Source organism: Ceratotherium simum, chromosome 14 (assembly GCF_057802395.1).
Source record: "Ceratotherium simum simum isolate JZ-2026a chromosome 14, ASM5780239v1, whole genome shotgun sequence".
In the NCBI taxonomy this organism is placed as follows: domain Eukaryota; kingdom Metazoa; phylum Chordata; class Mammalia; order Perissodactyla; family Rhinocerotidae; genus Ceratotherium; species Ceratotherium simum.
Window position 1 is genome coordinate 15,443,761 of NC_141913.1, and position 12,789 is coordinate 15,456,549.

General features: G+C 41.2%; 1 protein-coding gene across 2 annotated transcripts in view; it reads left to right on the plus strand.

Moving 5' to 3' along the window:
* The window catches only part of LAMA3 (laminin subunit alpha 3), a 248,035-nt gene that overhangs the window by 115,328 nt on the left and 119,918 nt on the right, over positions 1-12,789 (plus strand). For both annotated transcript variants that reach the window (XM_087439074.1, XM_087439073.1), the window contains exons 17-23: positions 203-308; positions 1,045-1,144; positions 3,987-4,143; positions 7,413-7,545; positions 9,486-9,628; positions 11,750-11,847; positions 12,316-12,469. In XM_087439074.1, the coding sequence (XP_087295200.1) occupies positions 203-308; positions 1,045-1,144; positions 3,987-4,143; positions 7,413-7,545; positions 9,486-9,628; positions 11,750-11,847; positions 12,316-12,469 (891 nt within the window). The remainder of the gene's footprint in view (positions 1-202; positions 309-1,044; positions 1,145-3,986; positions 4,144-7,412; positions 7,546-9,485; positions 9,629-11,749; positions 11,848-12,315; positions 12,470-12,789) is intronic.

Genomic DNA, 12,789 nt, shown 5'->3' on the forward strand with positions numbered 1-12,789 from the left:
AATGTTACAGCAATGGCTTGTGGAGTTTCCGTGGGAGGACGTTAGTACCTCTGTTAATTGTGCAGGGCATGGGAATCTTTTTGGACCTTTTCAGATCCTCGCTACACTGCTTCATGTTATACAATGAGCCAGTTTTAAATCTTGAAGATTAGTGAATTCTGTAATTTTACCAGATTTTGTCATCTGGCTCACTGTTCTGCAGCAAGATGGTGACTGTCACTGCAAGTCCCATGTTGGTGGTGATTCCTGCGACACATGCGAAGATGGATATTTTGCTTTGGAAAAGAGCAATTACTTTGGATGTCAAGGTGAATACTTCCAGTGGATCCTAAGTAAGGCAAAAGTGTTGATGGACAAAGACTGTCAGGATAACCTTTCTCCTGAGTGCATTGTCTTCACGCAGACTTTCTGATGGGTTGGGACTGAAAAATTCTGTCCATGGAATTTGGCTAAATATTCACTTGAAACTAGTTTGGGCTAGTTTTGCAAACGGGGCTGCTTCCTCTTCTCTTCTACCAGCACACTGTTGGTTTAATTATAAAAAACATAATTGGGATGGAGGGGCAGTCATCTGTTAATTTCGTAAATAACATCAAGACTTAGTAATTTTAAAGATATATCTTGTGTTATCAAAAAAGCTCACACCAGAATTTTAGAGATAATATCGTGTTAGATGACACAGTTGTAGGAGCAGTTGCCCCGCAATGCTCCTCATATATCTCGCACAGACTCTCGTTAGCACACATTGTTTATAGTAGCACGGTATTGCTAAATCATGTTTAGCTCCTGGGCTGCTGGCCCCTTACATTGGACAACAGTGTTCGAGCTGGCCTCAAGTGCATCTCCAACTCACAAAGGGACTTTTGGGGGGACGTGCCATCTTAGTTTGGAAGGTTCCTACATATTTCAGACACCTGCTGGATATAAGATGTGGGAGGGAGAAGAAGGTGTGGGCTTACTGGTTTCCATTTCTTGTAGAGGGAGGGAAAGCATCCAGCATGGAGAGGATTTCATGGGTAACTGCTACTGTTTCCTGACTTTTAGGGTGTCAGTGTGACATTGGTGGAGCGGTCACCCCCATGTGCAGTGGGCCCTCCGGCGTATGCCAGTGCCGAGAGCACGTCGTGGGGAAGGCGTGCCAGCGGTGAGTCTTTGGGGAGGTTTCTTTCCGTATCGATGTTCTGGAAGACTCGCTCAGAGAGTCCTGTCTGTGCTGACAGTTCTGGTGAAGAGAGAGGCAGTCCTAAGGAGAGAGAGCAGATGAAGCTGTCCTGTCATTTTAAATCTGGATACTTTTGAGTCCAGTTACAGCGGGAAGTAAGATTGCCCTAAAAACTGTTCCACTTTGTAGGTCACAGAGCAGCCTCCCTGGAAAGTTCCCACAGGTACAAAAAGCCAGGTGGGCGAGACTAGAGCTAGATAAGAGGTGGGTTTCATGGCCGAACCTCCATGTAGAAGTCACAGCATGAGGAGCCCAGCACATAGGTGGGGGGCTCCTGGGCCAAAGAGATTCAGTTCCTGCTTCTCCCTTGGGACTCATGACTGAAGACGTGGAAAGGCTGGATGTGTTACACTGGGGGAGGGGAAGGTAAGAAAACTTTAGAAGTGGGGCGAAGGCCCTCATCTCATGCAGAAGCAAATTAAAATGAGCTCTAGGAGCAAGGTAGCAAAGCGGAGACCGATCCCAGAGGGGCTCTCGCAAGTCTGGCAGCAGACTGTCTCTTTGTCTGTTATATTTAGCAATTTATATAGTTTTTTGAAACCATGATCCATCCATAGTTTTCCCTCAGTGGGGGGAAGAAAAAACTACTTGTGAATATTCTGACTTTTAATCATACACTAGAAACTCTGTGAAATTCAACTTCTAAATTTCAAGTATCTTCACCACTTCTGCATTATCAACAGATTAATAAAGAAATCTTTTATGTAGTTAAAGTAAATTGTCTATATTTAGTCTGACACTTCACTCCTTTCCCTCAATCTTTCCAATATTTGAATTCTAAAAGTCAGAGCTACCCAGCTGTGCCTTCTTCAGTCGTTTCTAAATGGTGGTCTCTGCTGTGCTGCATAATAAGATGTACGTGAAGAAGGACTCGTCTGTAGATTTGTTTTCCTGTAGACAAGCAAGGCTCGCAATGGACCAGAATAACTTTGTAAATAGGTTCAGAAATATTTTCCACCTTCCTGTTGATAAAGTGAGCTTTTCCCCTACTTGACCAGCATATGTTCTTTCTCCTTCCAGCTATGTAGGGGATGGGCTAATTTTCAGATTGAAATAATGTAACTGAATAGGATTAAATTACCCACCCTGTGGCAAAAATATTGACTTTTTACATTACAACCAATACATATATATGAAATTTAGAACATGTCCCTTGATTTAGTGATCAATGATAACTGAACTAAAAGGGTAGCAAACCAGCAATGTATTATGCCATAGCACCTTTTCTCCAGGTTGGTAAATTTTGCACCTTTTTGTACTAAATTCCTCCCAAATGTTTGTTTATGATATTATCTGAGCATTTTAGTTTTTCTGACAAGCTTAGAAAGTGTGCACATTCACTTTGTTTTCTAAATAATTTTTGTGATAATAAATACATGTTCATTGTAAAATTTGAATAAGTACATAAAAGTAAAAAGGCAAAGAAAAACCTTCATTCCACCACCCAAAGATAACTCCTTTTAATATTTTTTGTATTTTTTTCTGTGAAAAAATTTGTATTTGATTTTTCATATAATTTGTGTCAATTTCTTCACTTCATGTGATATCATGAGTATTTGCCATTATCATTAGTCTTCAAAAACATTAATGGTTATAGAATATTTCATAATTTCTTTAATTATTTCATAATTGTTGTATATTTATGTTGTTTCCAAGTTTTCACTATTGTAAACATTCTTTTATGTTAATTCTTTGACACTATATGTAAAATCATTCTTTAGTATATGTTCCTGGAAATAGAATTAATGGGTCAATGGGTATGAAAATTTTTACGGATTTTTAAACTACCTCCAGAAAAATTGTAAGCTTTCCTAATTCTAATACAAGCTTGCCCTTTTATTTCCTTTGACTGACTGGTCTTTATGGCTTTAGATCCACTGACTGCTATTAGCTTGTGACTGGATTGTCAAAATGTGCCATTTTGAAGAACTTCAAGTAGTTTGAATATAAAATGTCACACAAGCTTTGGAATATTTATGATCCTTTTCCGTGACTGCCATTGCTGGACTCTTGAAAGGAATCCATTTATAGGCTTATAGTTTAAGAGAAAATAAGCCATGGAAAAGTCATTCTAGGGGCCAGCCTGGTGGCATAGTGGTTAAGTTTGCACGCTCCGCTTCGGCAGCCTGGGTTCGCAGGTTCAAATCCCAGGCGCGGACCGATGCACCACTCATCAAGCCATGTGTGGCGGCATACCATATACAAAGTAGAGGAACGTGGGCGCAGATGTTAGCTCAAAGCCAATCTTCCTCACAGACATACACAAAAAAGTCATTCTAATGATCCAAATATATATATATATATAGAAAATGTATCTGACTTGTAAACTTAGCATATGAAATATTTTATGGCGTGTTCACTATTGTATCTATGGTGCTTAGCAACAGTGCTTGGCACATATTAATATTTGTGTAATGAGTGAATATGAATGAATGTATGAATGAATGAATGCATTCATAGTAATAACCTAATTTGACTTTGCTAAGTTGTTGGCAACCATTTAGAACATATTAAGAGATTGTGCTAAATGATTTTCTCATTTTGCTGTTTGGAATGAGTAGGTGTTGGGTGTGTTTTATGTGAATGTTTATGAGTAAAAGCAATAATTTAGGCAAAAGGCAGGGGGCTCTCTCATTTGTCCTTATCTAATGCACTCTGTCAGTTTGGTGGGAGTTCTTTCAACAGTAGCTGTTGGGATTAAAAGATATTCAGATTACCTACGAACGTAACTTGCGGTATCTATATTTATTTTTATTTATAAAAGACCCGAAGACAACTACTATTTCCCAGATTTGCATCACATGAAGTATGAGATTGAGGACGGCACTACACCTGATGGAAGAGAACTTCGGTTTGGATTTGATCCCCTGGAGTTTCCCGGGTTTAGCTGGAGAGGGTACGCTCAGATGACCTCGGTACAGGTACGTGGCCGGTAGGAAACAGCTTCATGGCAGAGTAGCCCATATACTTCACCCACAGCACTCTCAGTGAGTCCTCAAAAAAGGTGAACGGACCCCAGAGCTGATTCCAGGTTTCTTTTTCTCCAGGGTATGCATGGCGCTCGCGTAGCGTTGGGTTTAACTAATAAGCATATATATCAATTTCACAGTTTATTCTTACTTTACTTTGGTCACCAAATCAGAAAATGGAGAGGTTAAAGAAAAATGATGTTTCTCTCTGGAGACTTTTTATAAGAAGAAGCTTCCCAAGCAAGATTAGGCTACATTTTAACATGAGAGATATTTTTCTTTAAAGCCATTTGTAGAGAATAAAAATGAGATGAGTTAACTCCAGTAAAGCTGATATTGCTAATTTTGACCGATGCCTTTTTCTTTTTTTTTTTTTTGCTTTTTTAAACTCTGAATTACTATATGAATAGAAACTGAGATAAATGAGGAGTTTTAGTTAATGCTATTTAACTTTTCTTTCCCAAGTTTCTCCTTTCCTTCATTCTTCTCTATTGTATCCATCTTTCTTGGCTTTGTATTGGAATAATTAAGGAATTTACATGTTATCTGTTGACCTTTAGAACTTACACAATATTTATAACTAAAAATGTCTGCATAGTCATTGAGTAGTTTTGTTCTCAGAATTTCTCTTTGAGGTTGGTCTCTTCAAGCTGTGTCTCTCAGTGGAGAAATTCAGAATAAAATAGGCAAACTGATGACCATGGTGATCCAGTATTCATCCTTAGCAGACCCAGGACTAGTACTTGCTGCCTCTGTCTCAGTCAGCCCTTGGTCAGTTAGTTCTCTTGGAGCCTCCACTGATTGTAATGCTGCTTCTTACCTGGCCAGAGTCCCCATCCAGGCTGCCTTTCCCAAACAGTATCTCAGATCTTAAGACACCTCCCTGTTTTCTCTTTCTCTCCAAATACAGCAATTCAGTTTCTTAGTTCCCTCATCTTACTTCATAATTCAGAAGAAAGCAGTGGATTCCGTTGAGTCGTAATAGGATATGAATGACTGAGAGCCCAATCAAGATATATACCTTCTCACAGGTGTTTATAGTTTGCAGGAATAGCTGGCTGACACAAAGGAATGAATTTCTAATGATGGATTTTCTGTACCTATTTTTAGTCAGAGGACCTTGATGATGTCCCTTGAATCACTACTTACTTTGCTCTGCTTCTACTACATTTTTGCATTTTTATTTTCCAACTTGGAACTAACACTTAAAGGTGAATGCAGTCAAATTGAGAGGCTTCAGTGTGGGTCAGCTGGCAGCTTCTGCTCCCAGAACAAGGGATCCTACCCAAAGTCAGTATTTATTGTCACAGATGTCTCACTCAACAAAAGTCCCCTTCTTTTTAACCAAAGTTGCTGGGGGAGAGACTAAAAGAACCACTGATTTGGAAATTTCCAAGGTTCATGAACTTTTCTTGGGCCACAGCTGAATCACATATGTACTCTGCAGTACATATGAGTACTCTCAGAGTTAAAATAGTCTACTACTGAACTCTCAGAGTTCAGTACTCTCAGAATTAAAATAGTCTACTCTTTCCTTCAAGACCATGGCTCGGCAATACTTACAGAGATTTATGTGAGCACCGGGGCCTAGGGACCAACAGCCCCTGCCCCCCAAAGGAAGAAGCCCACATTCTTCTTGGATAGGGATTGAGATCAATTTCATATGACTTTGCAGGCATATTTTAGTTACATCCAGATTTTATCACTAATGTGCTTGGAGTCTATAACCTTTCCTTGGCCAACATCGGTTTCTGGAACCGTTTAGAATTTTATGCGTGAAGTGAACTCTGGAGTGGTGAGTTGGAAAAACTCAATTTTTTCCTCCCTATGCAGGGAAAAATACGGTTATTTCCTCCTTCTCTGTGTGTTTCTTCCTTGTGAGTCTCCTTTACTACTCACACAACACACTTCACTTCTGGCCACCAAATGTGTGGAGGTTTTTCCCCACACCAAGCAATTCTCTGCAACAACAGCCAGGTGTCCTACAATTTACCTCAGTTCTAACACTGTGTACCCAGGGATAGCATCAGACCCCACAGGTTAAGGGCTCAGTGCCACAAGACTGCTCCCTCCCACACACACACACTTCAGAGGCCAATCACAAGCCCAGGTTGTCACCCGTGCTTCTGACCAACTGGCTGTAGATTGGAAGTTCCCACAACCTCATCCTTGGGTTCGATTACTTTGCTAGAGCTGCTCACAGAACTCAGGGAAACACTTTTTTACATTTACCAGTTTATTAAAGGATATGATAAAGGACACAGATGAACAGCCAGATGAAGAGATGTACAGGGCTAGTTCTGGGAGGATCCTGAGTATAGGAGCTTCTGTCCCTGTGGAGTCGGAGTGTGTCCCCTCCTGGTACATGGATGTGTTCGCCAACCTAGAAGCTTTCCAAACCCTGTGCTTTTGGGATATTATGGAGGCGTCATCAGGGACGCATGATCAATTATTAACTCCGTTTCCAGCCCCTCTCTCCTCTCTGGAGGATAGGGGTAGAACTGAAAATTCCAAGCTTCTAATCATGGCCTGGTCTTTCTGGTGACCAGCCCCCATCCAAGAGCCCACTCAGGGTCACCCCAATAGAACAAAAGATACTCCTCGTGCTCTTATAACTTAGGAATTTAAAAGGGTTTTAAGAGCTTCGTGTCGGGAATGGGGCCAAAGACAAATGTTAGAACAAGACATGCTGCTAGTGCTCCCATTACTTAGGAAATTACAAGGATTTCCAGAGCTCTGTGCCGGGAACCGGGTGCAGAGACCAATATGTATTTTCTATTATCTCCCAAATGGTCTCTCTATTGGGGTGGTGGTGTTAAATAATACACTTTCCTTTCCTTCTCTTCCATCTTTTTATTTCTCCCAGCTAGTGGTGGTTGTCTCAGTCACTGTGGCTTTCCCTAAACTAGTCCATCTAATATTCCGCTCTGTCTGCCTGATTACAACAGAGGATCTCAGTTGCTGAGCGAGTGTATTTTCACTGTAACTTTAATTGTAAGTAATTTTAATGTATCATTAGGCCTGCCTAATTCCATCTTCCGCAGAGTTAGTTACTTGGCGCTTGTTGAGTGGGTGTGAATGTGTGTGTATTTGTCTGTGTGTTTGTGTGTGTGTATACACTACAAGCCCAGTAGTGAAACTTGAATAAAGTCACTATTTGGCTAGCATTTCTTTTAACCAGTTGTCTCTTCTATACTTGACGGCTTTTTGGGTTTTTTCAGAATGAAGTAAGGATGATGTTGAGTGTGGGGAAGTCAAGTCTCTCCTTGTTCCATGTTATTCTGAGATATATCAGCCCTGGAGCTGAAGCAGTGTCTGGCCATGTAACTATTTATCCATCCTGGGCTAAAGCAGGTCAGTAAATTTTCATGCCTCTTTTGGATTGAGAAATGATTAATTAGTGGGACGTTTTCTCTAATTTTCACAAAGTTGACCTGCTTGGAAAATGTTAGGCTGATACGTGGTCTGATCAGGACAGTTCTCTAGATGCCCTGTCATTTGCTACCCTTTCAATCTCTAACATTCTGCTTATCTAAATTTTGCTATTAAATTGATCATTAACTGTCATTTAAAAAAATCGATATAACAACCTGTGTCCCCTGGCTGAACCCTGTGGGTTATGGTATCACCACAGGGCAAAGCTAATTTGTAATGCATTCATGGTAGAGTGGGTGTCACCTTTGCAGTGTTATTTGATAGATCTTGGCCTACTGCCCTAAATTCTCCCATTGTTTCAGGCAAACCAAATAGTTCAAGGAGAAATGGGTGAGGATAGGAATTTTTAGGATGAATGCTCTAAAGCATGAGGCCCAAGAGAGCTCCAGAAAGGAACATGCCAACCTCATTCAGGGGTGAGGGATTCCTGAAAGCAGAGGAGAAGCACAATCAGAGGGCAGATCTCACCACAGTCAGAGGCCTGGAAGTCTGTTCTCTAAGGAGCTAGGGCTTCTACCAGTCCTGGAAACAGATTCCAGGAAGCACTAAGACTCCCAAAAGGATACAAAATGGCACCAATGGAAATCTAATTTAGGGTAGAAATTTAAGCATCTTTGTTTGGCATTCACAGCAGAGTCAGACTTGGGGGAAGAAATGACGTTGCCAAGTTGTGTCAGCCAAGCTTGTGAGGCTGGAGGTTGATTAAATAATAACCTATAGGAAGAACTAGTAAGACTAGTAAACTGGTTTAACTTTATCATTTACAGACTACTTTAGCATCCATTTCCTTACATGATAAGAGCTTTGTGAACTGGAGAGGGTTGAAGAGGAAACAGAACTGAGAGGCGTAGTAAATTGCCTAAGCACATTGCTGGTCTTTGTAGACAAGTCTGTCTTCAGACCCCAGATTCTTTCTACTGCCTCCTAGGTGACAATCTCATCAGAAGTTTGCCCTCGAACAGTTGGAATACAGTTTGGTTGTTTTCTCATCCTCTGGGACAGCTTTCCTAAGCCCCTGCCTCTGAGTCAGGAGCCCTGGTTGTGTATTCCTGTAGTAACCTATGCCTCCTCCCCAGTACCACTGTCCACACTGTACCATATTCTCCTGTTTTCTGGTCTGTAACCTCTCACCTCCCCTGTCTCCACTATCAGGGAGCAAAGGCCATGCTGGCTGTGTTCGCTGCCTCATCCCCAGTACCTGAGTCCAGGCCTGACACATAGTGGGCCCCATAGATGGGTGTAGAACAAGAGAGTGGATGCAAGGATTTGGAGTAAACATTTCTTCTGAAGAAAAAGTTTCAATTAGACTCAGATGCAACAGTTTTGTTTGTTTATGAACCTTCTACAGAAGGTCCTCTATTTGTTTAATGCAGAAGAAAACACATTGCAGCCTGAAAATAAACAAACAGAAAACAAAACTTTTTCTTATTGCAGAATGAATAGAATAGAAATTAAAATTTCTTCAATAGAAATTAAAAATTTTTAATTACATATAAATAAAAGGGAAAAAAATTTAATATCTAATGTAATATATTGAACACTTACTATGTGCAAAGAACTTTTCTAAGCAGTTTACATGTGTTAATATACTTAATCGTCTAACAAATTAAAACATTACTTACAATCCCAGCATAGCCACTGCTAACATCTTATCAACATCCTTCTAGTCTATTTTATACATATGCATGTGCATTCATACGATTTCTTAAAATAAGATCAATAAATCTGATGAGGACATATGATCAGTAAACCATCTTAAACTTTTTCAGATGTAAACTGAATGTTCAAAACTGAATATCTAAAATCATAACATTGACTGCTAGAAAAATGCCCTAAGCAATTCCTTTTATTTCTGATAGGTGCTGCTCAAAGCAAAGAGATCATCTTCCTGCCGAGTAAGGAGCCAGCCTTTGTCACCGTCCCTGGAAATGGTTTTGCAGACGCATTCTCAATTGTACCAGGGACATGGATTGCTTGTATTAAGGCAGAGGGAGTCCTCCTGGTAAGAGATAGTTCTGAGTGGAGATTCTTCCCGGCTTAGAGATAATCCCCTCCACAGCAACCATCAGTGACCATAAGATATCAAAATCATAGCTGGTTCCCTTTTAGACACAGGAACCTATGGTGACAGTTGCCCTCACGTGACATAATGACCTAGGAACCACCTTAAAATATCTTTTATATTCTTCTAGCCAGCTTCTCACAGGCAAAAAAACCCACAAAAAACAAATTATAACTCATAATGACTCGAAGTTATGAAAATAAATGCAAAACCTTAATGAGCATATGTCCCAGCCTTTCAAACATTTCTTTGGGATTTTTCATCGTGAATCAGAAGGGCATCTAAAAACATCAGCCTCTTTGGGAATTATGCAGAACGAATCAGAAGAAGCTAGAGGAAGAGAAGATCCTAAAATCAGTGAAGTTCTTGGTGGTGGAAAGAGCAGGAAGAGCCTGGACGAGCCAGTGCTTCTCTGTGACACTCCTCCTGCCTTCCTCTGCCTTGAACGTAGGCAATAGTCTCACCAAACAGATGGCTGTGGACAATGAACTCTTCATCAAGGAAGAGGCTGTGCCCATGAACACGAGAGAATAGCCAGAGAAGCCGTGGGGAGTTGAAGGGATGGAAACCACTATCTGAGAGACCCCTTTTTGATGTCTGCTTTAGCTTATAGCAAGGTCTTTCAAAATAAAGTCTTTGACAATACTTGGTTTCTTGGGCTCAGAAGGGAAAATGTAAAGCTTTTCCTTCTGGCACAACCCCTTTGATTGGTAGCAAATCTTAGGCAAGTCCCATAAGTCCAAGTCTGCCTCAGTTGCTTCTTCCATATAATAGGGTCAATGCTTATCCTTACAGGTCCTTTCCAAATCTGGGATCTTACAGAAAAAATGTGAAGATTTATGTTGTTCATTCAGTTGTTCCTTCATGCATCTTCTTGGTAGAAAGCTTCGTTGCTTTAAAAAAGTTTAAGAATGTTTCACGGATGTTACAAATGAGGAAGAGGAAAATTCCATTGAGGCCAATAAGGGGTACAAAGTTAGACTAATGGAAAGAAAAAGTTCAGTGTAAATGTTACTACATAGGCATGGAAGATGCTTCATGACATTTAGTCACTGCAATTGGGTAGTAATTCATATGCATACTTCCATATTATGACCTTGTTTTTGCTAAAAATATTTTATTGAGCACCTGTTATCAACCTTTACTGTTTTAGGATCTATGGGACCATAAAGTAATGAGGAGATGTGGTCCCAACCTAAGGAAGCTTATTAATAGAACAATAACCACTTTAAAATTAAAACTCACTCAGGTAGTAAGAGCACTGAGGTGGACCACTGAGCCTCTACCTTTCCCCTCCCATTCATTTCTCCTCTTCTGCAGTAGAGAGAAATTGAGGGCTGTGAAGAGAGAAGAAGCCTTATGGCCTGTGTATGAATCTCTCACAGTTGTGGCAAACATTCCCTCCCTCCTTCCCTCCGCAGAGAGGTGGTGATGCCAGGATTGCCGGGAAGCTGTCAAACCATCCACGTGTCAGAAGCCCGGAGCTCTGCTCTTTCCTGAAGAGCTGCTTAGCTGAATTGATGTTGTGGGCTTCCTTTGGCACACCCAGTGGAACATGTTCTTCCTCTCGTATCCTAGGCCAGGCAGTAGGCCAGTTTCAGCCTACGATTCACCAAGATCACAAAACATCACTTTTTATACCAAACCAGACGAGCATTGCTCTGGTGTGGGAATAAAAAGCCATAATACATGATCTACAACTCAATGTTCTGTACTGATGAAGGCAACCAGTATTTCAAAGGAACACTTTATCAATTTACAGTTTATTATTATCTTTATTTTTGAATTTATAAATAACCCAGAAGAGACAGTAAAATTTCCCGAGATTTGAAAATAAAAACATTCACCCCAAGGTGCTTATCTTCAATGCTGAAAGCACCTGTGATGAGTTGTTTTGCGTGTTCTGTGAGTCAAGGGCAGAACAAAGTAGTTGAGGTGGAGAGTTTAACTAGCAAGCTTCCCCTGGCTATTATTAACTCAGCTAGTGTGTTTGGTTATTTTATTACTAAAGTAGGGCCACCGCCAGAGTGAGTAATCGTCCTTTTGGTCTTGATTTTCTAGGACTACCTGGTGCTGCTCCCCAGGGACTATTATGAGGCACCTTCGCTGCAGCTGCCAGTCACAGAGCCGTGTGCGGATGCAGGACCTCCCCAAGAGAAGTTAGTATGGGTGGCAGGTGCACCATCCAGGTCCTCTCACTCAGGAGCCTTTGGTGCAAGGATTCACGCTAGGCCTCAGGGTCACAACTGCAGCAGGATGCTCTGCATAATTACTTAATTGTGGTTTTTCTCTGTGGCAGTTGACTGGCTTTCACGTAAGAATCACAAAGCACTTTGCACACTGTAGCTGGCCCTTAAGAGTGACTTCCACCCTCTAGCATGTGGAAATGCTGATGCATGCTCAAATAATGCCCTCGAGGTCATGCATCTGGTAAGGGGAAGAGCTTAAGATAGAATCTGGGGTTGTGGATCTTTATTTCTTCCTTAATTTACCACCCAATTCCTGTAGTCGGCACTTAGTAAAAGTTTTTGAAGAATGATGAATGAATGGAATGGATAAGAGTCCTTGGGGATGCTCTGTGTTATGTTCTCAGTTGTAACTGTTGTATTTTGTTGTTGTTGTTGAAGTTGCTTGCTTTACCAGCATTTGCCAGTGACCCGATTCCCCTGTGCCCTGGCTTGTGAGGCCAGATACTTCCTGCTTGATGGGGAGCCAAGACCCTTGGCAGTGAGGCAGCCCACCCCCGCACACCCAGTCATGGCGGACCTCAGCGGGAGAGAGGTGGGGCAGCATTTTATTTACTGTCAAAGCTATTACTACCTCCCCATCTGTGTCTGCTGAAAACCCTTGGCCGAAGTACCTTCTCAAATTCAGGGGAACCTGGAAGAATTCCTCAGAGGTGTTAATTAAAGGTGCACTGAGTTTTCTGATTCAGCTTAGAGCTGGGTGGTACACCACACTCAGCTGGGGTGAGGTTAGTCTTTAAGCACTTTCTAGACATGGCAGGGAACATGGGCAATTACAGAATCCTTTCCTTTTGATTCCCTGGACTTATAAGGGGGCATCCTGTTCTTCCTGATTCAGGGCAAAATCTCTATAAA